At 46.8% G+C, this 25,505-nt stretch overlaps 1 protein-coding gene across 1 annotated transcript in view; it reads left to right on the top strand.

Annotated features, from left to right (window-relative positions):
* Positions 1–25,505, top strand: part of TNRC6B (trinucleotide repeat containing adaptor 6B) — a gene marked incomplete at its 5' end in the record, with an annotated part of 663,786 nt that overhangs the window by 9,591 nt on the left and 628,690 nt on the right. Inside the window, 1 exon segment of the mRNA XM_030210577.1 lies at positions 11,540–13,882. Within this exon segment, the coding sequence (XP_030066437.1) occupies positions 11,540–13,882 (2,343 nt within the window).

Here is a 25,505-nt window from a genome sequence, read left to right as displayed (position 1 = left end):
CTCCACGAACCTTCTCCAAAGTGTGATGGTGGTCATTGCGGCTTATCTCCGCAAGGAAGGGGTGCAAGTCCATCCCTACCTGGACGATTGGCTGATTCGAGCTCCCTCCTTTGCGGAGTGTGGGAGAGCGACAGACAGGGTCTTTGCTCTTCTGAGCTCCTTTGGATGAATCGTCAACCGGGAGAAAAGTCAGCTGCGCCCGACTCAGTCCCTGGAGTATCTGGGTGTTCGGTTCGACACCCAAGAGGGCAGAGTGTTCCTGCTGGACAGCCGGAGCCTCAAGCTTCAGGCCCAGGTGGGCCGGTTCCTAGCCTCCTCAGCTCCTCGGGCTTGGGATTATGTGCAACTGTTGGGCTCCATGACGGCCATGATGGAGGTAGTGCCCTGGGCCAGGGCCCATATGAGGCCACTACAGCACTCTCTTCTGTGGCGCTGGACTCCGGTTTCGGAGGATTACGCAGTTCGCCTTCCCTGGACCTGGTGGTGAGAAGGGCGCTAAGTTGGTGGCTGATGTCAGACAACTTGGCAGCCGGTATGCCTCTCACGTCCACGGAGTGGATTGTCGTTACGATGGACGCCTGCTTGACGGGCTGGGGAGCCAAGTGCCTGGGAAGGACAACGCAGGGGATATGGTCGCCGACGGAGGCGAAGTGGTCCATCAACCTCTTGGAACTTCGGGCCATTCGCTTGGCGCTTCAATCGTTTCTTCAGGGTACTGATGCTGAGGCCAGTTCAAATCCTGTCAGACAATGCCACAGCCATGGCCTATGTCAATCGCCAGGGAGGTACCATGAGCGCCCCCCTAGCCAGGGAGGCCATGAAGTTATGCGAGTGGGCAGAGGCGAATCTGGACCAGCTGTCAGTGGCTCACATTGCGGGAGTCCTGAATGTCGAGGCGCACTTTCTCAGTCGCCATACCTTGGATCTCGGATTGTGGCAACTGTCTGCTCGGGTGTTCTTGGAGATCACGAAGCGCTGGGGCATGCCGACCTTGGATCTGATGGCGACCTCGGCCAATTGCCAAGTGCCACGGTTCTTCAGCAGAGGACGGGACCCTCGATCTCTGGGGGTCGATGCTCTTCTCCAGCAGTGGCCGGTACAGGAGCTTCTCTACGTGTTCCCGCCTTGGCCTATGCTGGGCAGAATTCTCAGCCCTGTGGCCCTGGTGGGTCCAGACTGGCCCAGACGCCCTTGGTATGCGGACCTGGTCCGGCTTTCCGTAGACCGTCCTCTGCGGCTTCCAGCGGAGCGGAGCCTCTTACATCAGGGTCCCGTGGTGATGGAGGGTCCCTCCCCCTTTGGTCTTACGGCCTGGCTCTTGAGCGGAAGCGGCTGAAGAAGGAGGGCTTCTTGGACAAGGTCATCGCCACTGTGCTGAGAATACGGAAGCGAGCTACTTCTACTACGTACGCCAGGGTATGGCATACCTTTGTATCATGGTGCGAGGCAGGATCCCTGTCGCCCTTCACGGTGCCAATTGCTTCAGTGTTGGCGTTCCTGCAAGAAGGTCTGGAGAAAGGCCTGTCGCTCAGCTCTCTTAAGGTCCAGGTAGCGGCTCTAGCTTGCTTCAGGAGTCGCCTGAAGGGTACTTCCCTGGCTTCACAGCCAGATGTGGTGCGTTTTCTCAAAGGGGTTAATCACCTACACCCTCCTCTGCACTCGATAGTGCCTGTGTGGAATCTCAATCTGGTGCTGCGGGCCTTGCAGAAAGCCGCCCTTTGAGCCATTATCACGGCTGTCTCTGAAGTACCTGACGTTGAAAGCAGTCTTTTTGGTGGGAATCGCTTCAGCCAGGAGGGTTTCCGAGCTCCAGGCGCTCTCGTGTAGAGAGTCGTTCCTGCGGTTCACAGAGGCAGGAGTATCTATTCGCCCAGTGCCTTCCTTCCTGCCCAAGATTGTTTCTCACTTCCATGTGAATCAGTAGCTTTGTTTACCCTCCTTCCGTAGGGAGGATTATCCAGAGGAGTATCGTGCTCTCAGGTGCCTGGAAGTTAGACGAGTTATCATCAGATACTTGGAAGTGACCAACGATTTCCGGAAGTCGGATCACCTGTTCGTGCTGTTCGCGGGCCCCCGTAGGGGTCTGCAGGCATCTAAACCTACCGTGGCACGTTGGGTCAAGGAAACTATTGTGGCGGCTTATGTGCCCGCAGGGAAGGTGCCGCCTAGCCAGCTGAATGCTCATTCTTCTAGAGCACAGGCGGCTTCGATGGCAGAGTCCAGGTCCGTTTCCTTGGAGGAGATTTGCAGATCGGCGACTTGGGCGTCGGCTCATACCTTCTCATGACATTATTGCTTTGACTTGGCAGCACGGGCCGAGGCTCAGTTTGGAGCTTCAGTGTTGCGTTCTGGGATTTCCATGTCCCGCCCTGGGTGAGTACTGCTTCGGTACATCCCACCAGTCTATGGATTGATCTGCTTGATGATATGGAAGGTAAAATTATGTATCATACCTGATAATTTTCTTTCCATTAATCATAGCAATTCAATCCATAGTCCCTCCCAGATATCTGTACTGTTTGTTCTAGTTCAGTTATATTTCAGGTTCAAGTTTAGCCTTCAGTTCCTGTTCAGGAGGACTTCGAGTTCAAGTTCTTCCACTTTTATTTTCCTGGAGTTGAGACAACTTTGTGTTATAGTGAGCTGCTGCTTCTTTCCCCCCGCTTCGATGGTGGTTGGATTCATAACTAAATTATGCCAGTGCTCCCTCCCGCTTCGTGCGGTAGTAGGGTAGCTTTGTTTCCCTCTCGTTTTGGCGGTGATGGGTTAAGCCAGCTCCTCCCACGGTTGCAGTAGCAGGACATGCCAGTTTTCCCCCCGCGTCGGTGGGTGTAGGTGCCCCAGCCCCCCCCCCCCCCGGCTTTGGCTGTGGTTGGGTGGCGGTGTGTCCCTTTGTGGGTGTAATTCTCTATGTTTGGTGATTCCTGCGGATGGAGCTTTGATATCGACTATACTGAGGATTTCCTGGTAGCACATGACCACATATAGAGAGGCAAAAGATTGCTCTCTATCTCCACCTGCTGGTAGATGGACACAACCTACAAGTCTATGGATTGATCTGCTATGATTAATGGAAAGAAAATCATCAGGTATGATACATAATTTTACCTTGGTTTCCGAGTCTGACGTCCTGCACGTACAACATGCAGGACGTCAGACTTGGAAACCTAACGAAGGAAGAAGACTTCATTTGGGGGGGGGGGGGGGTTGGGGTCCCCCGCCAGCATAGGTAGCAGACGGCGATGGTGGATTAGCGGTGGAGGGTGGTTGAGAGGGTCGGCGGCTGGGGGCCCAGGCCCCCGTGGCCCCATTGTAGCTGCGCCCCTGTTTGGAAGTGGAAGGAAGCCTGTGCAAGCCTCTAAGCACTAGTACTGAAAAACAAATGTGTGCGAGTCTGAGCAAACCTGAAAGTGAAAGCACACATTGGTGCCTCTTTTCTGCGCTTATATATAAGCCTTTCAAGTGGGAAATTTTTTTTGAAAAGCTCATATTTAAAGGCAGAGAAGAACAGCAGTAATGGGTACTTCAGGTTTTGCTTGGCTCATGCACACAAATGTGGTACTTATCACCAAATTCTTGTGCGCATCCACCAGGCATTTTCCTCATATAATTTGCAATTCTATTAGCTTTGAGCATTGGATGGCTATTTTTCTGCACTATTCCTGTGGTATGGGGCGGGCGCTAAAGCCCCAGAGCTTTGAGAATCAGGGTCTGAGTGGTCCATTTAATTTGAGAATAAAGTACTGTTTTCTTAACATCAGTTCACACGTTCTGCACAAATAGGTGTTATACCTTCCTTGCAGCGCATGGAGGTTGAGAAAATCAAAATCTGCCAGTGACTTCACTCGTATAAGCTGTGGTGCTTCGTGGAACAATCCAGTATTTTTCTCTACTTCAGCAGTTACTAGGTTGTGCTGACAGTGCTCCATTGTCCATTGCCTAGCTCCCTGCTTTGCTGGCTACAGCTGCTCACAGGTTTCCGGTCTCTGGACTGTACCTGTTCAAGCATGGAGCATGGCTGGCTCTGCAACCTCCAGTGTTTTTGCTGCTAACTGAGGAGCTGAGGTTGTATCCTGCTGCTAGCTGCTGTGCAGTTTTATTGGCGCTTTTACTTGGATTTGTCCACTAACTGTTAGACGTATTTGCTTTTCAGGACCCTAATAGCTGTAGCCCCTGACGCAGCCTCTAGAGAGGTGAAGCGTGGCCATGTTATGTTGTTAGTGAAGTGTGGCCATGTTATGTTGTTTTAAAGTGACAAGATTAAAAGCCTTTTAAACTACTCGTGTGTTCTGCTTTTGTAGACTGCACTTCTCTGCAACCTGCAGTCATACTTTTTAGTGCCGTTGTGTTAGGCCTTGGCTCAGTTCTGTGGGACCCTCCCCCCCACCCCAAACCTTCTTAGTCTGTACACCTTACTTTGGTGTCCCCCCCTTCCCCCCCCAGATTTTTTTTGGGGGGGATGTAAATAAGGAAAAAAAACCCCCACAAGCGGGATTTCCCAAGCACCAGAGAGCTGAGGAGCAGCACAGACCACTGCAAACAGGTCTGCTGGGCATGTCTGCACGCGTCTGCTGCATGGAAGTCCTAGGTTTTTTCTGACTTCAGAAACAGCCTATATTTTTTTTGAAAGGGGGGGAGCACTGGTGCAGATGCTGTCTCTCCTTTCACTGCAGGATCCGGACTGTCAGCTATTTTTTCCTTCCCCTTCTGGTGTTTGCAACTGCTGCTGTTTTCAGGTACAGGAGCACTTCCAATTCTCATTAGGACTTGAAGGGATGGGGGGTGTCTTTTCCCTGTGCACCTTGGGTCTGACTGCGGGAGGGGAATCCCAGTGGGGGCCTGTAATGCGTCAAATCAGAACCAGAACTTCCCAGCTGGGACCAGTCTCTGGTTCTCTGCACACAGACACCCTGGCTGTACTTTCTTGGACCACCAGCCAAATTAGTAATGTTTATTCTTACAAACATAGTAGAAAAAGAAGAAAATATAACTTTCCTTGTCATCAACAGCAGATAAATCCATTAACTGATGGGTTGTATCCTCCTACCAGCAGGTGGAGATAGAGAACACTGAAAGCACATGGTGTTCCTGGATGCCCAGCCCCCTTTGCTTTCAGTATATGTCTATCTCCCAGCAGGTGTGGACGTCGCTTTCTCAGCTCCTGGATTTCTGCCTGGGATGGCTCCTGTGCTTAGCCAGTAGAGCAGGGGGGTGTTTTCTTCTTCCTCTTTAAAGTTTCCTTTATTTTTCGATGCGGCCGCCTTTAGGCTGCTTGGTCAGGCTGTTTTTCCCTGTTTGTGCCCCTCTTTTCTTGGCACCATCGAGCCTTTTGATTTTGCGACGCCGTTTTTCCCTCCATGTCATCGAGGACACCCAGTGGCTTCAAGCGTTGTACTCGGTGCAACCGGACCATCTCCAGTACCGACCCCCACGCTTGGTGTCTCCAGTATCTTGGGCCCGATCATGGTTGGGAGGTGGGGATAGTGCTGGGCAGACTTATACGGTCTGTTCCAGAGCCGGTGGTGGGAGGCAGGACTGGTGGTTGGGAGGCGGGAATAGTGCTGGGCAGACTTATACTGTCTGTGCCCTGAAAAAGACAGGTACAAATCAAGGTAAGGTATACACAAAAAATGGCACATGTGAGTTTATCTTGTTGGGCAGACTGGGTGGACCGTGCAGGTTTTTTTACTGCCGTCATCTACTATGTTACTATCTCCCAGCTGCTTGTAAGCTGTATAAATTGATGAAAAAAACGGACCCAGGCGGCTCGAGAAGCTCAGCGTGAGAAACTTTTTTTCAGATCGGTCCCGTCCTTCGGAGTCGATGTCAAGGGAGGCATCGACATCGGGAGTCCAGGTAATGGCTGCCGAAAGACCGCATCGAGCTGGGAGCAGCGAGGCATTGAGTGGGTTTTCACCTATCTTGAGGCCTACTGCTATGCAGGCTCTCCGGGACCGACCTGAGTCAGACCCGGCCCCGAGGAGGCGTGAGGGTTTAACGTCCTCCTCTTCGGGACCGAGGAGTCTAGATGACAGGCGTTGAGCGAAGGCTAAGAAGCACCGTCATCGTTGTCATTTGTAGAAATATGGTATGCATGGTATCGAGAGCTCCGAGGAGCTGAGGAAGTCGGCACCCGAGAAGCGTCAGCGCCGGGAGGATCGCTCACCCTCCATTCAGGAGGTGCCGATGCGTCGGTCATCTCGCAGCCTGGTACCGGCTCCCGAGCCCCTTCAGACTCCTGCAGCGGCACGCCAGCCTTTACCGATGGCAGCTCTCGACGAACATATCCGGGCCTTTCTTCCGGAGCTTCTGGAAAGGTTGCTTCGCCAGTTGGCCTCGGTGTCGGGGTTGTTTGCGCCTTCCGTATCGACTGCCGAGGCAGCATCTGTGAGGCGGTACCCGTCCTCGGTAACGCTTGTGGTACCGGTGTCGGCTGCCACCCGGGTTGACTCCCCCTTGACGTCGGCGGAGGAAGTTCTTTGAGCAAGAACTGTCTTTCTTCTATGTTTGTGCAGCGCTGCGTATGCCTTGTAGCGCTATAGAAATGCTAAATAGTAGTAGTAGTAGTCCAGGCAGGGGTCGACTTCTCGACACCTCCCACGAGGTCGTCGATCCTCGACATTGAGACAGGCTCGGGTTTGGGCTTCTCTTAGGGAGCTCTTGTCCGATACTGATGAGGAGCGCTCGTGGGAAGGTGAGGAAGACCCTAAATACTTTTCGGAGGAAGAGTCGTGTGGGGTTCCGACTGATCCTACTCCGCCAATTGAGACTAAAATGCCTCCACCTGAGAGTCTCTGTTTCTCATCTTTTGTTCAGGAAATGTCTAAGGACATTCCATTCCCTATGTAGGCTGTGGATGAGCCCAGGGCCGAGATGCCTGAGGTCTTGGATTATCCTTCTCCGCCTGCTGAGGTTGCTACGGCCCCCTTTCATAATACACTGAGGGAAGTGCTTATGCGAAATTGGTCGTGCTCTCTTTCTAATCCAGTTGTCCCCCAAAAATCCGATTCCCAGTACAGAGTCCATGGAGAGCCTGTAATTGTGAAGGCCCATCTTCCTCACAATTCCATGGTGGTGGACTTTGCATTCAGAAGAGCCAAGAGTACTAGAGACTATGCCTCGGCGCCCCCAGGCAGAGAGTCTAGGACCTTGTACTCTTTTGGGAGGAGACCGTATCAGGCCGCTATGCTCGCAGGCAAAATTCAAGCTTACCAGCTCTACATGAGCATCCACTTGTGGAACTCGGTGAGGCAACTGTCTAGTTTCGATGAAGCACTTCCTCCGGAGCTTGCTGAACATTTCCACCAGGTGGTCAGGCAGTAGAAGGCGTGTTGCAAATTCCTGGCCAGGGGGTCTTAACGACACTTTTGATGTGGCATCCCGAGTAGCTGCTCAAGGTATAGTGATGCGCAAACTCTCATGACTGCGTGTCTCTGACCTGGATCATAAGACCCAGAAGCGAATGGCGGATGTTCCTTGCCGGGGGGATAAACTTTTTTGGTGAAAAAGTAGAGGGCATGGTCGATTAGATAAAAAAGCATCATGATGCCATAGATTCTCTCTCCCACTAGACGTCTTCTGCTACTGCCTCCTCATCTAGGAGGTTTTTTGGAGGGAAGAGGATTGCTCCCTATTCCTATAATAGGCGAAGGTACACTCCTGCTTCTCGGCAGCCGGTTCAGGCTGAGCCCCAGCATGCGCGTTCCGATCAACACCGTGTGCCTAAAGCCCGTAGGGCTCCCCAGCAAAAACAAGGGACGGGCTTTTGACTGGTTCCAGTGCAGCATAGCTTCGATAACAGTGTCCGTGCCGGACGGCTTGCCTGTTGGAGGTAGGTTGATATTTTTTCACCAAAGGTGGCGTCTTATAACCTTCGACAGGTGGGTTCTTCAAATAGTCCGGTTAGGATACACTCTCAATCTGGTTTCCATGCCTCCAAATTGCCCACCGGGAGCTCAATCCTTCAGCTTTCAGCACAAGCAGGTACTTGTAGAGGAACTCTCCGCTCTTCTAAAGGCCAGTGCGGTCAAACCCGTTCCACCAGGGGAAGAGGGGCTGGGATTCTATTCCAGTTACTTCCTTGTGCAAAAGAAAACAGGGGGATGTGTCCCATCCTAAACCTAAGGGCCCTGAACAAATTCCTTCTCCGAGAAAAGTTCAGGATGGTTTCCCTGGGCACCCTTTTCCCCCGTGATTCAGGAAAATGATTGGCTATGCTCTCTGGACTTAAAGGATGCCTATACTCACATCTCGATACTCCCAGCTCACAGGAAGTATCTTCCATTCCGACTGGGAACTCAGCACTTTCAGTACTGTGTACTGCCCTTTGGCCTAGCATCTGCATCCAGGGTCTTCACAAAGTGCTTGGCAGTTGTCGCAGCATCGCTATGCAGACTGGGAGTGCATGAGTTCCCTTATCTCAACGATTGGCTGGTGAACAGCACCTCAGAGGCAGGGGCTCTACAGTCTATGTGGATGACTATTCGACTACTGGAGCTACTGGGGTTTGTAATCAATTATCCCAAGTCTCACCTTGTCCCGGTACAGAAATTGGAGTTTATTGCAGCTCTGTTGGATACACAGACGGCTCGAGCTTATCTCCCCCAGGCAAGGGCAGACAATCTCCTGGCCCTAGTGTCCTTGGCTCGAGTGTCTCAACAGATGTTGAGACTTTTAGGGCATATGGCTTCCACGGTTCATGTGACTCCCATGGCACGCCTACATATGAGATCAGCTCAATCGACCCTAGCTTCCCAGTGGTGCCAAGCCACAGGGAATCTGGAGGATGTATTCCATCTTTCCACCGAGTTTTGCAGATCCCTTCAGTGGTAGAACATTCGATCCAATCTGACATTGGGACTTCCATTTCAAATTCCTCAGCCGCAGAAAGTGCTGACGACGGATGCATCTCTCCTGGGGTGGGGAGCTCATGTAGATGGCCTTCACTCAAGGGGCTTGGTCTTTTCTGGAAAAAGATCTTCAGATCAACCTCCTGGAATTACGAGCGATCTGGAGCACTCTGAAGGCTTTCAGAGATCGGCTGTCCAATGAAATTATTTTAATTCAGACAATCAGGTTGCAGTGTATTACACCAAGAAGCAGGGGGGCACCGGATCTCGCCCTCTGTGTCAGGAAGCCGTCCAGATGTGGCTTTGGGCCCACCATCACGGCATGTTTCTCCAGGCCACGTATCTGGCAGGTGTCAAAAATAGTCTGGCCGACAGGTTGAGCAGGATCATGCAACCTCACGAGTGATCTCTGAACATGAATGTTGTCCACAAAATCTTCTGAGAGTGGGGCACCCCCTCGGTGGATCTTTTTGCCACTCAGATCAATCACAGAAGTCCCTCAATTCTGTTTCAGGCTTCAGGCCCATGACAGACTAGCGTCAGATGCCTTTCTCCTGCATTGGGAGACAGGCCTTCTGAATGCGTATCCTCCCATACCTCTAGTAGAGAAGACTTTGTTGAAACTCAAGCAAGACCGGGGAACAGTGATCCTGATTGCTCCTTTCTGGCCTCGTCAGATCTGGTTCCCTCTTCTTCTGGAGTTGTCCTCCGAAGAACCGTGGAGATTGGTGTGTTTTCCAACCCTCATCACTCAGAACGAAGGGCCGCTTCTACATCCCAACCTGCAGTCTCTGGCGCTCATGGCCTGGAGGTTGAGAGCCTAGAAGTTGCCTCTTTAGGTCTGTTGGAGGGTGTTTCCCGAGTCTTGCTTTGTACCAGGATAGATTCCACGAAAAAGTGTTACTCTTTCAAGTTGTAGAGGTTTGCCGTCTGGTGTGACAGTAAGGTCCTAGATCCTTTTTCTTGTCCTACTTGAATACCTTCTACACTTATCAGAGTCTAAAGACCAACTGCGTAAGCGTTCATGTTAGTGCAATTAGTGCTTATCATTAACGTGTAGAAGGTTAGTCTATCTCTGGACAGCGTTTAGTTGTTTGCTTCATGAGAGGTTTGCTTTTGTCAAAGCTCCCTGTCAAACCTCCACCAGTGTTATGGGATCGCTGATGAAAGCTCCTTTTGAGCCACTGAATTCCTGCCCTCTGAAGTGCTTGACATGGAAGGTCGTTTTCTTGGTTGCTACTTCAGCTCGTAGAGTCAGTGAGCTCCAAGCCCTGGTAGTTCATGCACCTTATATCAAGTTTCACCATAACAGAGTAGACCTCCGCACTTACCCTTAGTTCTTGCCGAAGGTGGTGTCAAGAGTTCCATCTGAACCAGTCAATTGTATTGCCAACATTTTTTCCCCCGTCCACATACCCGCCCTGGTGAAGACAAGTTGCACACCTATCAATAGTCCGCCCAATTGTTTCTTTCGATCCCAATAGGAGGGGAGTCACCATCGGTAAACGCACCATCTCCAACTGGTTAGCAGATTGCATTTCCTTCACTTATGCCCAAGCTGGGCTGACTCTAGAGGGGCATGTCACAGCTCATAATGTCAGAGCCATGGCTGTATCAGTAGCTCACTTGAAGTCAGCCTCGATTGAAGAGATTTGCAAGGCTGCAACGTGGTCATCAGTCCACACATTTACATCTCACTACTGCCTTCAGCAGGATACCCGGTGCGACAGTCGGTTTGGACAGTTTGTATTGCAGAATTTGTTTGGGGTTTAGAATCCAACTCCACCCTCCTAGGCTCATTTATGTTCTGTTCCAGGCTGCACTCTCGTTTAGTTTGTTTCTTTTTAGGTCAATCTACTACTACTACTACTTAACATTTCTAGAGCGCTACTAGGGTCACGCAGCGCTGTCCAATTTAACAAAGAGAGACAGTCCCTGCTCAAAGAGCTTACAATCTAAGTTATGTCCTCGCCGTTGCAAGGCCCAATTGACCACTGTTCATTATTTTGACTGAGCCTGGGGGCTAGGGATACCCTATCAGTGAGAATATTCAGCCTGCTTGTCCTTGGAGAAAATGAAGATACATACCTGTAGCAGGTATTCTCTGAGGACAGCAGGCTGAATAGTATCATAACCCACCCTCCTCCCCTTTGGAGTTGTTTCTTTCCTTATTTTTGCTTTTTATTAACTAAGGGAGACATGCTCACATCGTGGGCAGGAAGCTGCTCGCTCATGCGCGGTGCGTCTTCATCCGTGCAACGTCGCCTTCTCGAAAGTTCTGAATTTTTTTGTAAGCTCCGGGCTCCTGGGCCGTCGTGGATGACGACCCATTAGTGATACTATTCAGCCTGCTGTCCTCGGAGAATACCTGCTACAGGTATGCATTTTCATTATAAGCAATTTTGGGTATTCCAGGAATAAGGGCTTTTTGCTACTCTTCATAGCTTTTCTATTTATGCAGTTTCAGTGATACTGTACATGAGACTCCCTGTAATAGTAAGTGGTTTCTTATAGAACATATTAAAGGTGTCTAGTTGTCTGATGCCTCTGTTCCAGTATGTGCTGTAAGTTGTAGGTATTCTGCAGAATGGAACATTATTTTGAACTGAATGTTTAATCTATGCATAATATCAGATTGCTTTAGAAATTTACTAAGTTTTACAACTGATCACTTTTATTTTTTAACCTAGATTCAACGACTGGTGGTGCTGCTACTTCAAATTATGCAAGTTCTACTTGGAGCCCTGGAGCCACCTCCAACAATGGCACCACCGCCAACTCTCCTCACATCTGGGACAAGGTGATTGTAGACGGGTCTGATATGGAAGAGTGGCCTTGTATTGCCAGCAAAGACACTGAGCCACCTTCTGAAAACAAAACCGACAGCAACAACAGTGCCTCAAACTCCAGTTTGGAGAAAAGCTCCTTGTCAGGAAGCACCACTAGTAACAAAGGAAAAGGAAGCCAGTGCCAGTCTGCAAACACTGGGAACGAATGTACCCTTGGGGCCTGGAAATCTGACTCCAAAGCTAAATCTGTTCAATCTTCCAATCTTACTACCGAGAGCAGCAATGGACTTGGAAACTGGAGGAACATGAGTGGACAGGACAAAATCAGTCCAGGTTCTGGTTTCAGCAATTTTAACCCAAATACCAACCCATCTGCCTGGCCAGCATTGGTCCAAGAGGGCAATTCCAGGAAAGGGGTTTTGGAACCTGAAAATGGAAACTCCAATACACAGCTTAGCACATTAGGTCAAACCTCCAGGGAACAGCAGTCAAAGATGGAAAATGCGGGTGTTAACTTGGTCTCTGGCAGAGAGCAGGCTCAACTTCATAACACTGATGGACCAAAAAATGGAAACACTAACTCTCTGAACTTAAGTTCACCTAACCCTATGGAGAATAAAGGAATACCTTTTGGAATGGGCTTAGGGAACCCTTCCAGGAACACTGATGCCCCCCCTCAAAGCACTGGAGACAGGAAAGCTCTAAGTGTTGGATCCTGGGGTACAGTTAGGGGGCCTTCTGGAACTGATATGGTCTCTGGGCAGAATAATTCTGGAAACAATGGGAACAATGGAAAAGATAGGGAAGACTCTTGGAAGGGGTCTTCTACCCAAAAATCTAATGGGTCAAGAAGTGATAATTGGGATAATAGCAGGTGTACAGGTGGCAGGTCTTGGAACCTTGGACCTCAGGACCCAAATGAAAACAAATGGGGTGAAGGCAGCAAAACGACACCTAGGGTGTCTCAGGGAGAATGGAAACAGCCAACTGGGTCTGATGACCTGAAAATTGGGGAATGGAATGGTCCAAACCAACCAAATTCTAGCACCAGTGCATGGGACAATCAAAAGGGCCATCTCCTTCCAGAAAATCAAGGCAATTCCCAAGCTCCCTGTTGGGGAAGAGCTTCCAGCTCCACAGGAAGTGAGGTTGGAGGTCAAAGTACAGGAAGCAATCACAAAGCAGGAAGCAGTGACAGTCTCACTTCTGGCCGTAGAACCCACCGGGTTCCACTCCCTGATTGTCAGGCAGTCTTGCAGTCTATGCTGAACAGAAGTGACTTGGACCCTCGTGTGCTTTCCAACACTGGTTGGGGCCAAACTCAAATCAAGCAGGACACAGTTTGGGAGACTGAAGAGTTGCCAAGGTTGGAGGTGAAAGCTGATAAAGGGACTGAGGGTTGGGAGAGCTCCACCACACAGACAAAGAACTCAGGGGGTTGGGCTGATGTACCCAGCCAATGCAATCAAAACAAGTCTGGATGGGGAGAGCCCACCACTCCAACAGAATGGAAAGACTCCAAGAATACAGGTGGGTGGAGTGATTATAAAAACTCTTCCAGCTGGGGTGGAGGTGCGGGTGGTGGTGGAGGAGGAAGACCAGATGATAAAACATCTTGGAATGAGAGTACCAGCAACAAAGAGCAAAGTTGGAGTGGACGACAGCCAAATCAAGGGTGGAATTCTGGAAAAAATGGTTGGGGAAATGGAGAGGACACAGACACAGTGAAAAGTGGTAGTGGATGGGATAATTCAGGAAGCAAAACAGCACCAGGTTGGGGTGATGGTGGACAACATGAGATTGGAACTTGGGGCAATGGCCCTAACACCAATCCTGTTCCAAAAAGCGGTTGGGATGACAGCAAAAGATCTCAAGGCTGGAGTGAGTCAGCCAGGCCAGCCAGCTCTTGGAATAAGCAACAGGAAGGTGCTGGATCTTGGGCTGGACCCTCACAGCCACCTCCATCAGTCAGTGGTCGACCTCCAAATTCAAACTGGAAGAGTGGGTCTCAGCCAAATGTCCCAAAAGATGAGGAACCCAGTGGTTGGGAGGAACCATCCCCACAGTCAATTAGTAGAAAAATAGATATTGATGATGGTACTTCTGCTTGGGGAGACCCTAGCAGCTATAACTACAAGAACGTGAACTTGTGGGATAAGAATTCACAAGGTGGACATGGACATATTGCACGAGAACAGAACTTGCCCAGCAGTGCTTCAGTGGCTAACAAATCAACACCATCTGGTATTTTTTCTCTTTTTACTCTGTACTTTGTTCTTACGTCTTCTAGATCAATATTAACTGATGAATATTTGTCTTTTTTGGTTTAAGGATTTAGTTGTCAGCTGTACAAAATATGTTGCCAGGAGAAAAGTAACATAGCAGCAATGTAATTTAATTTATCACAAGGCAAAACTTTCTTTTTGTTTCTCTATAGAAGTAATAGTTTGAATATGACATTTAAAAAATGTATTTATTTAAAATTTAGTGGTGGGGGGAGCATTATCAACATGTGCTGCTGTTAAGATGGGTTATTTTATCTCTAACTCAAGCTATTTGGTACAGGTCCCATTTTGTAATGAGACTTAGTTATTTATAACCTGGGTTAACAGTAAAATAACCCTTCTTAATTTAATGGTTGCTCGTAGATAACCCACCCCTCCCCCCTTAACTAGATTTAAGCTCTCTATTCCATTAGTAAATGAAGATGGTGGCGGTGCCCTTGAGATCTAAACATTTTATTTAGCACAAATCAGGTTGTTCTTGAAGCAGTGGCTTAAAAGAACAGTTCTGCGGGTACTAATTTACATTACAGAATTTCAGGCAATCAAGTATTGCTACGAGGCCAGACAACTGTTCTCTGTTTAGTGACATTATTTGGTAAAGTAAATTTGCTTGGCTGCATAATGTGCATAGATGAGTTGTTAACATCTGCTTGTTTCAATGTTTAGTTCTATGTTTTCTAATTATTTATGAGAAAAATATATTATCTGTATTTATTATCTATATATTTACACACACATCTCTCTCTCTATAGATAATGTCTATCAAATGGGTAGGAGTGGGAAAAGTTTGATTGACTCGTATTAGTTTCTAATTTTACATATAAACTTATTGCTACAGATTGAAATAACAGAGCAGTATTGGTTAGGTCAATTGTCAATCAGAATAGCCAGAGTGCCATCACAGAACATTTTTGCAAATATCTCAATACAGATAACTTGGAGAAAAATAAACATCTCCTTCAGTTTTTAAAATATTTTCACTGTTGCCCATCTTTTTTTCTGAGCTGGATACCTTAAGGGGGCAAGGAGAGGAAGCTAAGATGATTCTAGATACCCATTCCAATTTGGAGTAGTTTGGGATTTTATGGAGCTGCCAGTTTGTTGTGCTGACTTCAAGGGACTGGTCAGACAAAATCATTTTTTGTTAAGATGAATTATATAGCTTTCAAATTATATAAGATGTATGACCACAGGGTTATCAATTATGTTGTGAGAGCATGAGAAATTGGATACTGAAGCTGCAGACTGCTTGGGCTTTTTAACCATGAAATTGCACCTGCTAGAGTGGCTGCATGTCCCTTCTAAAGTGAGCTTGTTAATATTACTTTATGGTTAAAACTTGCTTTTGATAATAGGTTTATTGATTTTATTTTAATACATTATACAATTTTCAGTGAACTATAAAAATGTATTTTCACCATATATTGATAAAGCAGCAGCTCTAGAAACAATTTTCAGAAGTGTGTGGTGGTTCTTTTTCTTTTTTTGGTGGTGTTGCTCTTAAATGTTTAGTTATATCTGTTGATCTTGGGTTTACTATTTTGTTTCCAAAGGTTTTTAAATAAGTGTAAACCTTTCATTGTTGCCTTCTCATTGTATATAAAAGCAAGTTTATACGTTTGGTTGATTGTTGTGTCAGTCCACCTGTGCAAATGCACAGGTGGATAGCATGTAACACATACAGTCTTGTTTATCTAGTATGTAACACAGTACAGTCTTGTTTATCTGACCTTCAGTAATCTGACCATCCGGCATATCCAACTGACCCCCTGGTGACATCATCACATTTATTTCTATTAAAAATCTTTCTTCCTTGTCATGTATACCAGACCAGTCCAGACTAATGAGTTAGACTAATGGGTTGTGTTCATCTACCAGCGGAAGGAAACAGAGAAAATAGTTCCAAGTAAGCCGCCCCTTAAGGGTATCATGCAGCCTGGAATGTTCAACATTTTCTCTGTCTCCTAGCTGATGGTGGACAGATTGTGCAGCTGCTCTGGATTGCTGGCTGGTAGCTCCTGTCCCAGATTCTTCTGGTGACGGAGTCAGGGGTATGCTGGTAGCCGTGTTGGGGTTAGTTTTAGATGATAGTGGTCCTGAGTTCATCTGCCAGCTAGGGTGATATCCAGTGACCCTGGTTTCCTCCCCTCCCCTGGCTGTCTTTATACCAGGGTGATAGTTGATTGTGGCATTGAGTAACTTGTCTCTCCTGTGGGGGTTCTTCTCTTCTGTGGTAGGTAGATCTGAATTTCTGCCTCTGAGGTAAGCCTTTATTTATTCCTGTCACTAGCGAAGAAGGTTGTTTAAAAAAAAAAAAAAAAAAAAAAGAAGAAACTTTGTTTTTTTCCCTCCTTTTCTGTCTCTGAGGTAAACCTTTATTCCTATCACTAGTGAAGATGATTGTTAAAAAAAAAATAAAAAAAAGAAGAAGAAGAATAAACTTTGTTTTTCCTTCTTTCTCTTGCCTGTTACCTGATTTATTTTTAGTTCCTTCTTCTCGGTGCCTCCATTGTTTTTTGCGGGCGCTGTCCTTGCGTTCGACTTCACTTCCCTGCTCTCTCAGGTTTTGTCAGGCCATTTTGTTTCCTTGTGGTGTTTTCACTTTTTCCCACCTTTGGCAATGTATTCTAGGGGGCCACTTGCGAAATTTCTTTTAATTTCGCTGGCCGGTGTCTGATTCTGATCTTGGACTCTTCCGAGCTGGTACCAGTTGCTTTTACTTTTATTTTTTTTGTGGGGCATGGCTCGTGTCTGGATCACAAAACTCAGTTGTTTCTCTCCTCTTCTCGGTCCTAGATGGTGGCTGGTTCAGAGGGCGGCCCCGTTTTTTCTGTAAGGGGCGCATTTCTTTCCTGCTGAGCAGATCTATTGCTGTGCATCTGGATTATCGCCTCTTAGCTCTGCGCTTTTCACTTTTCTGCAGGGACGTGCCTCTGTTCTAGGTCTGGAGTTTGACTCTCCCTTAGCTGGGTTTTCCTCGGTTTGGTGTTAGTGGCTAGCTTCCTCTTTGTTCCTGACCTGGCGAGAGTTGTTTCTTCCTCACTGCCTTACGGCTGCATTTTGCTCCCTATGGTCTGAGGATTCCAGATCTGTGGTGCTTACCTCCCTCTTGGCGGGAGTTCTTTCTCTACGTTGACTGCTGCTGTGTCTCGGTTGCCTAGGAGGGCGGTCATTGTGGCTCAGAGACCACTTTGGGGGCTGAGAGTGTCTCTTGGGGCACGGGGCCTTCTCTTCTTGTAATTTTAGTCCCTCTGGGCCAGGGGAGTGCAACGCCAGATCTGCATTTCCACAAGTTGTGCTCCTTTCTTGTTGGCCTCCTGGCAGCACCTTCTTCTCTGGCTGTTCCCTGGGGTTTCATCTATGCATTTTACTTGTTGAGCACAGCTTCATCGCTGCATGTTGAGCGCGGCTCCATTGCTCCATGTAGTACCACGGTTTCATGTTGGGCATGGCTGCACAGTTCCAGGTTGGCTTTAGCTCCATTGGTGTATGTTGAGGACAGCTCTATCATGCCATGTTGAGTGAAGTTCCTTCGCTGCAAATTCTGCAACCTTTCATCTGTGCATATTGAACGTAGCTCCATTGTCGCATGTTGACTGTAGTTCTTTCTCTGCAGGCCTCAGTGTGGGGCGCAGTCCTGTGTCTGTGTGTAGAACACAGCTCTGTGTCGGCCTGTTGAACGCAGCTCCTTGTCTGTCTGTGGCATGCAGCTCTCTCTCTGTGAATGGAATGCAGCTCCCTGTCTGCGTGCAGAGTGTAGCTCCATCTCTGTGTGTTTAGCACAACTCTTCTCTGCAGATTGGGCACAGTTCCAGGGCAGTATGTGGAGCACAGCTCTGTGACTGCAGGTGCTACACAGCTTCATGTCTGCGTAGGAAGCATAGCTCATTGCCGGTGTCTGGAGCACAGCTCCTTGCCGGTGTCAGGAGCGCAGCTCCTTGCTGGCGTCTGGAGTGCAGCTCCTTGTTTGCGTGTGGAAAGCAGCTCCTTGTTTGCGTTTTATACACAGTTTCATCGCTACCGCAGCTTCAGTTCTGCAGGTACCTCTAACATCCAGCTCTTTCAGTGGGGCACTGCTCATCTTCTGTTACTCTCAGCTTCTTCTCTGCTTGTTCAGTGCATTTCTATCTTTGCCAGAGGTGTGCAACTCCTGCTCTGCCTGTGGTGTGTCGCTCAGTTTGTGTGCTTTGAGTGCACATCCGTTCTCGTTGAGCACGGATCTTACTCTGCCTGATGAGCGCAGCTTCGTTTCCGTCCCTTGAGCACAGTTCAGTCTCTGACTGTGGTGGAGCGTATTTTCACCTTTACTCGTTGGGCACTGTTTTACCTTGTCGGTCAACCCCAGCTCTTTTCTGTGGGTTGGATACAGTAACTTCTTGGCAGCTGTGACATACCGCAGTTTAGATTGCTAGACAAGGCTTGTGTCTCCTGTTAGCTACCATTCCTGTGGCACCTTTTCTTGCCGTAGCCTCTTGGTGGCTGGCGAGAAGCTTCTCCGTTGCTGCAGTTTGAATTTGTCTTTTCCTTTTGTGGCTTCTTGGGGGTCTTTTCGCCGCAGTGTGGCTCTCGACTCTCTTTCTTTTTCTCTCCTTTTGTTCTCTTGGCTCTGCGTTTTTATCCCTAAGTCCAGAGCGAGCTGGTTTAGGAGTACTCTTTCTACGGTGGTACCTTGGTATGCTGCTGCCATTTTCTTCATGGTTCTCCTGGAGAGACTAGCGTTCTAGTTAGTTGGTTCTCTCGACTCTGGAGTCTCTTCTTGTTCTTTGGAGTTTGATTCTCTCACTAGGTGCGGGTCTGGATGGTTCCTGGGCCTTGCTTCCTTTCTTCTATGAAGTGTGGCACACTGTTTGGGGTTGCGTACTCCTAGTACTTGTTAGGGTCGCTTCCCCCGACCATCTTGGACTCAAGGCAGACCGGCAGGTTTGGGAGTGTGAATCCTGATCTAGGAGAGACAGTTCTTCTCCTTGTTGCTCGGTTACAACTGTTGTCTTCCTTCCAAGGGGGGGGGGGGGTCCTTTGGCATGAGTATCTTTGCTGCTTCTTTTGCTACTCTCGGGACAGGGGTATGTAGTTTTTCTTTTGCTCAGGACATTTGTTTTACATCCTATGGCTTCAGTTCCTTTTCTGGTTTCCAACTCTGTTCCATTTTGGTAGCCTGGTGGTTCGGATATTCGAATCTTTTTCTACTGATCAGTTTTTGCTGTGTGTATAGCTTTGTTGATTTTTCAACCTTCTGCATTCTTCTTTCTCCCCCCCCCCCCCCCCCCCCCCCCCCCTCTTTTGGAAAGTACTTTGCTACATCCCATTAGTTTGGACTGGTCTGGTATAGATGACAAGGAAAAATTATGTTCTTACCTGATAATTTTCTTTCCTTTAATCATACCAGACCTTTCCAGATGCCCTCCCTGGCTAAAGTCTGTCGTTGTTTCCTTTAGGTATCTCTGGCTGTTCCACGACGCTTCAATACGGTGGGATGTTCTACAATACTGCCTACTTCATCTTCTCTATGCAATCTCCTGCCACTTGTTGTTGTGCCAGTTCTGTATGACTCCTGTTACTTGGGATCAAGAAGTTCTCCCCCCCCCCCCCCCCCCCCGGATTCAGGGGTAGATCTCTGTGTGCTTGGGCAATCTCAATATGGACCATTCCCTCCCGCTTACTTTACAGTGAGGAGAGGTTGCAGTTGCCTTCGGCCAAGCAGGAACAGTGAGGTTCTGCATATTGGCTCCAAGAGTTTGCCTGTTTGGTATTAACTGTGTTTTCTTCTAGACTTCAGAGCACTATTGCTTGGTTTTCGAAATACTGAACATTCCAGGCTGCATGATACCCTTAAGGGGCGGTTTACTTGGAACTGTTTTCTCTGTCTCCTTCCGCTGGTAGATGGACACAACCAATTAGTCTAACTCATTAGTTTGGACAGCTTTGGTATGATTAAAGGACCTTTTAGATCAATTTTTGAAAATTGGGAACTCTGTGTCTTTGTTTTTGCATTGTTTGAGGGGTTTATGCATTGTTTTCCATATTATCTGACTTTTCAGTTATCCGACAACAGGTCAGTCCTGTTTAGAATGGATAATCGATATTGTACTGTAGAACCTGCAGTCCAGTTATGCAGCAGAGACTCTATACATCACATCAGCTTTACCATTATGGATGGCAAAAGAACGTAGTACTTTATGATATGCACAGCAGGTAACTGGGGCCACTCAGCTGGTAGGATGAGCAGGTTGAATTCCTAAATAATACTTCTTTCAAACACCCTCTCGTCCTGCATTTCTTTTTAGTGTTTTATTTTGTTCAAAATAGATCACAATCATCATAGTACTTGAAAATAAAATACATAATAAAATCATACATTATACAAACTTAGAAAGAAACCATAATAATAAATTAAATTACCAAAATGATCAAAATAAATGACTAGACCACCAATAAATTGACATCCTATGGACCAAAGAATCTTTTAAACAAAATGGTTTAATAGAAGTTCAGAAAGCAAGATAGCAAATACATCATTCCTTTCCTTTTCCATCTCTTATATCCTGCTTAAATCCAACTGGAACCAAAGCGGGTTACACTAAGATTCAAATATCTTTAAAACATATATGTATTCAGAAATATTTGTGGAACAAAATTTTCAAAAATTGTCTAAATTGAAATTATAAATCAATACGCATTTGAACAGGAATAGTGTTCCACAGTTTAGCAGCAATACAACTTAGAGCGATCATGGAAACGCTTAAAGTGGATCCGACTGACAGGTGGAAAACCCAAATTTAGTAATTAATTGGATCGAGTTGACAAATGAACTGTCAGGTAAGTGAACAAAAATACATGATCCAAAGGACAATATCTATAAAAGTTCTTATATGTCAAGCAAGCCACCTTAAAATCAACTTTTGCCCTTACAGGCAACCAGTGCAAGTCCTTCAACATTGGGATAACATGATCAAACTTTTTCCAACAAAAAAATCAGCCTATCTGCACAACTAGAAGCTGTATACTAGCCTCAGGGCATTAGCTAGCCACCTTAGACAAATCTATTCCAGTTGGTTTCAGAATTGGTGTCAATATTATTTGCCCTTTTTGTAAAGGAAAGTTACCCTCATTGAGCATTTTATTCATCAAAGATGTTAACTAACATATTTGCTGTAAGGGAATGTTACTTATCAAGTAGTCTTGTATCTGCTGAAGGTTTTTTAGTTCACGGTTGCAAACCTGCCTAAGAGTGAACTCCTTTATAAGCCTGAAGCTTTATGGGAGAAATTGCTTATCTGCATTCCCCCCCCCCCCCCCCCCCCCCCAAACAATTGTTAATGACCTAGTTTTCTAGTTGTTCAACACCGGAAGCAGCAGGAAAGTGTTCTAGCTCTTGGGGGGTTGGGGTTAGAAAAAGAGGAACAAAGATTTGTTCCTCTGCCATGTTACTCTAGCTGCTGTTCTCAAGTACCCCCTAATTAGTCTTGTTTATGTAGCTACCCTCATTTGAATATACATGATACAGATTTGAATATTGTATATCCATCATATGCATCTACACTTCAGAGATAATGTTTTTCGTTGTGGTTATCTTGAAAACAAGACTGGTACTCACGGATTAGGTTGGGAACCATTGTCCTAGACTGCAGTTGAGATTGAACAGACATTAGCTTCTGGTTTCTGTCACTTTAGCAGCAATTTTTAATTTCTGTGCTTCTTATCATCTTTGCAGACTCCTGAAATGTTTAAGGGTAGGAGATTTCAAGACATCTGTGGTGTGATGGCTGCAGTGAACTCTTTTTTTTTTTTTTTTTTTTTTTTTTTTTTGGTCCAGCAGTCTTTATTTACTTTGTTGATGTGGTCAATCTTATAACCTACAGCAGACAGCATACAACTTAGTATACATAACTCTATGCAGTCTTTTTATACAACACAATTAACGTTAGAATACCCCATCCTCCAAAAAACAAAACAAAAGGTCACTGCCAATACACCTCCTCTCCTGCTCACACATTCTTACCTACCCTTCCTACCTTTTATTAATTAACTAGTAGAAAAGGCCCGTTTCAGACACAAATGAAACGATCGCTAGCAAGGTTTTCCTCGGAGGGTGTATGTTTGAGAGAGTGTGTGTGACAGTGACTGTGTGAGAGAGAGAGTGAATTTGCGAGTGTGTCTCTGTGAGAGAGAGAGTGAATTTGCGAGTGTGTCTCTGTGAGAGAGAGAGAGTGTGTGGCTGGGGCTCCCCCTCCTCCCAACCAGTTCCAGTGTCCCCCCTTCGTCCGTGTTCCAGGGTTGTCCCCCCGTTTTTGTTGGTTTTTTTTTTTTAGTTTTAGTACAGGTGGTGCATTCCCCCTCCTTCCCTCTCGTCCCCTCCTCCGAATTCCAGAGCCCCTTCCCCCCCCAGTTCCAGATCTCCCTCCCTCCGAATTAGACCCCCCCCTTCGAGTTCCAGAGCCCTCCCTTCCGCTCGCTGAGTTCCAGACCCCACCTCCCAGCCTCCCTCCCTCCGATTTGCAGACCCCCCCCCTCCCTGTCTCCAAGTTCCAGATCCCAACTCCCTGCCTTCCTCCCTCCAATTTCTAGACCCCCCCCTGGGAGTTCCTGACTCCTGGACCCCCCTGCCGCGACCCTCGAGCCCCCCTTCCCGCCGTCAACCATCCCCCGCCGTTGCGTACATGTGCTGGCGGGGGACCCCAACCCCCACCAGCCGGTCCTGTTGTCGGGCACGCAGCGTGGAGCCTTAGATGAATGATTGATTAAGTTGGAATCAGTTTGTGTTCGTGCGTCCGACATCAGACGCACGCACACAAACAGATTCCAACTTGATCATGTCATTCGTCCACGCCGCGAATCACGGCATAATGGGTCCAGTGACATCAGGTGGGGCTTCGGAGCCCAGCGAAGAAAGTTAAGGACACAGGCAGTCAGGCTCGTAGAACGTTAGTGGTGAGAATTATATATATCTATATACCCATATAGAACCACTCAGATCTTCATTCTGACTTTTCCTAACTACTACTTATAACTTCAGCAGAGCCCTTGGTTTCTAGATACCTTGTTTTTGCTATTTTAGGTTTCTCATAAATTGAAATGCTCAGCCATGTCTCTAATGATGGGCCCTGTGGCACTTGCCAATGCCGCTCTATGGCCATGTTGGATGCTAGCAGCAGTAATAATACCAGCTGCAGTGTGGCTTTCTTCTGATCCACTATAGGACTCACTCCAAGTAGGCCAGCCTTGGTTTGTGTCACCAGTTTTCTCTAATTCAATACTGTATTATCACAGATTCCACCTCTAAAAGTCAAAATCATTCCACAGTTGCACCACTTATGTTCAGATGACTTCCTTCTTCCTTAAGGCTGCCAACTGGATCCAGATTCGCAAGACAGAGTCAATCCTGTCCTTGGTTTACCCTGTTGCATGCAGGGATTTGTAGTTCTGATTTCCCCATTGTATTCCCTAAGGGGGCTCTTTTACTAAACCATTGTAGCATTTTTAGCTCGCAGTAGAAATCAGCTGGCAGTAAACACTGAGATGCCCATTATATTCCAATGGGCATCTCGGTGTTTACCGCCAGCTGATTTGTACCATGAGCTAAAAACGCTACTGCGGTTTAGTAAAAAGAAAAAACCCTAAGAAAAGCAAGACTACAAGTCCCCCAGCATGTAGCAGGGTAAAACCAGGACTGGATCAACCCTGTCTGCAAATCTGGATCCAGTTGGCAGCCTTTACTATTCCTCATCTCTGGCTTCTCTCTATGGTGTCTAGTAAAGCCTCATTACTAAATTATACTGCAATTGTTTTTAATAGGTAATTGAAGAACATACATAAATATATGTATAGATTTCCTTCCGGATATCCCCCTAATCTCTTTCTTAGCCAACACACACCCCCAGTACCGCTACATGTGGCCACCTGCCCAGTATTCTCTCTCCTCTGTTTCATAGACTTTCACTGCAAATTTTTTGTTTTCTTTCCCTTTGAAGAACCACTACTTCAAGTGTTTTTTTTATTTCCATATGCAGATTGCTATGTGCTTGTTTACTATTTACCTAAAAAATATCATAATTGAAAATGCTATTAAAAAGAAACTATTTTTGCTCTCGTTTTTACTTTAACTGCTGTCAACTCCTACAGCATGGTATATGGTATAAATTCCCAGAAAAGAAATATCTTTAGCTCCCTAACCCCATCTTTTCCATCTCTCTGAAATCTAAAATACTTAATGGACCACAGATAATAGTCCTTAATGAGGCTCTGGGGAGAAAATTACACCTGGAATATGTAGCCCTGCCATGTGATCTTCTGTTAACCTTCCTTATCCTTTTTATTACTTTCCTAATCAAAAATAGAATAAAGAGTTAACAAGCTTTTTTCCACCCTTACCCAGTGCACCTCTGGATTATCCTGTTAATAGCACATTGCATTTAAAACTGCTATTTTATGTTTAAATCATTTTCATGAAGACTTAAGGTAAAGATAGAACAGCTATACTATTTACATATCCACGCTTGGCATGGCTGTACTTCGAACTATCAATACTCACAACATTATGTAACTTGGAAAATTTTTTGATTATACTCCAAAACAAAATCCCTGCCCTCCTCTCACCCCCCCCCCCCCCGCCATATTAATAATTGTTTCCATACCTAGGAGATCTGTGAAAGTCTTCAGAGATGCTACTTGATGTACTGAAGCACTCGGCTTTAAACCCCTAAAAGTTTAGTAATCTACTATGTGCTTGGTGAGATAAAGTGAGTCAGAACAGTTCCCAAGTCTCTAGGAAGGCCTTCCCGGCTGTACTGTTGAGGTCTTGTATATGCAGGCGCTCCATGCATAATTGTTCTAACATACACGCTTTCCACCTTTAGTGGGCAGGGGGCTCTGTCTGCAGCCAACCACAAAGTATCGCTTTAACGCCAAATAGCACCATGTTGTTGAGAAATTGCTTGAAACCCAGCGGGACCGGGTCGCTTAATACAAAACACCCAAAGAGAGCTAAAGGTTGCCAAGGGACTTCACAGGACCACTATCTTGAAACCACTCCAAGGATTGACTTCCAGAAGTTCTACACCATAGGGCAGTACCAAAACATATTCCCCAGAGTTGCATGCGTCCCTGGACATTTCAGACAAGTGACATACCCCTCTGTCTAGCCCCCTTGGGGAAATGTAAAAAGACAGCAGGAACTTAGAGTGTTTCTCTTTGTTGAATATTGTCCACTTGCTTGTAGAGATGATGTAAAAAAAAACTTGTAATAACTGTGCTAATATTGCACAATGCAAGTCCCTAGATCAGCGATCTGAAAGCTGCTGGTAGTTAATATCTGCAGTAGAGTCCAGGTGAAAATGATGATGGAAAGTAAGTAGTACTTTGTGCTGTGCTTCCAAGGTCAGTTCCTCCGCTAGGGTGCACTGTACATCCTCAGGTCAGTCCATAACAAGGATGATACATAATGGTGTAATTGCATATAGGCAAAATAGTGACAATGAGGCAAATCATACTACTGCGGCAAATCAAGAAAAGATTTAATCTTGCCCTCTTCAGTAATGACATAAAAAATGTACTTTATACCCCCTTCCAATGCCATAAAACCAAAA

Source organism: Microcaecilia unicolor, chromosome 1 (assembly GCF_901765095.1).
Source record: "Microcaecilia unicolor chromosome 1, aMicUni1.1, whole genome shotgun sequence".
Classification (NCBI taxonomy): domain Eukaryota; kingdom Metazoa; phylum Chordata; class Amphibia; order Gymnophiona; family Siphonopidae; genus Microcaecilia; species Microcaecilia unicolor.
Note: the sequence above shows the minus strand (reverse complement) of the source record. Positions and strands in the feature narration are given on the sequence as shown.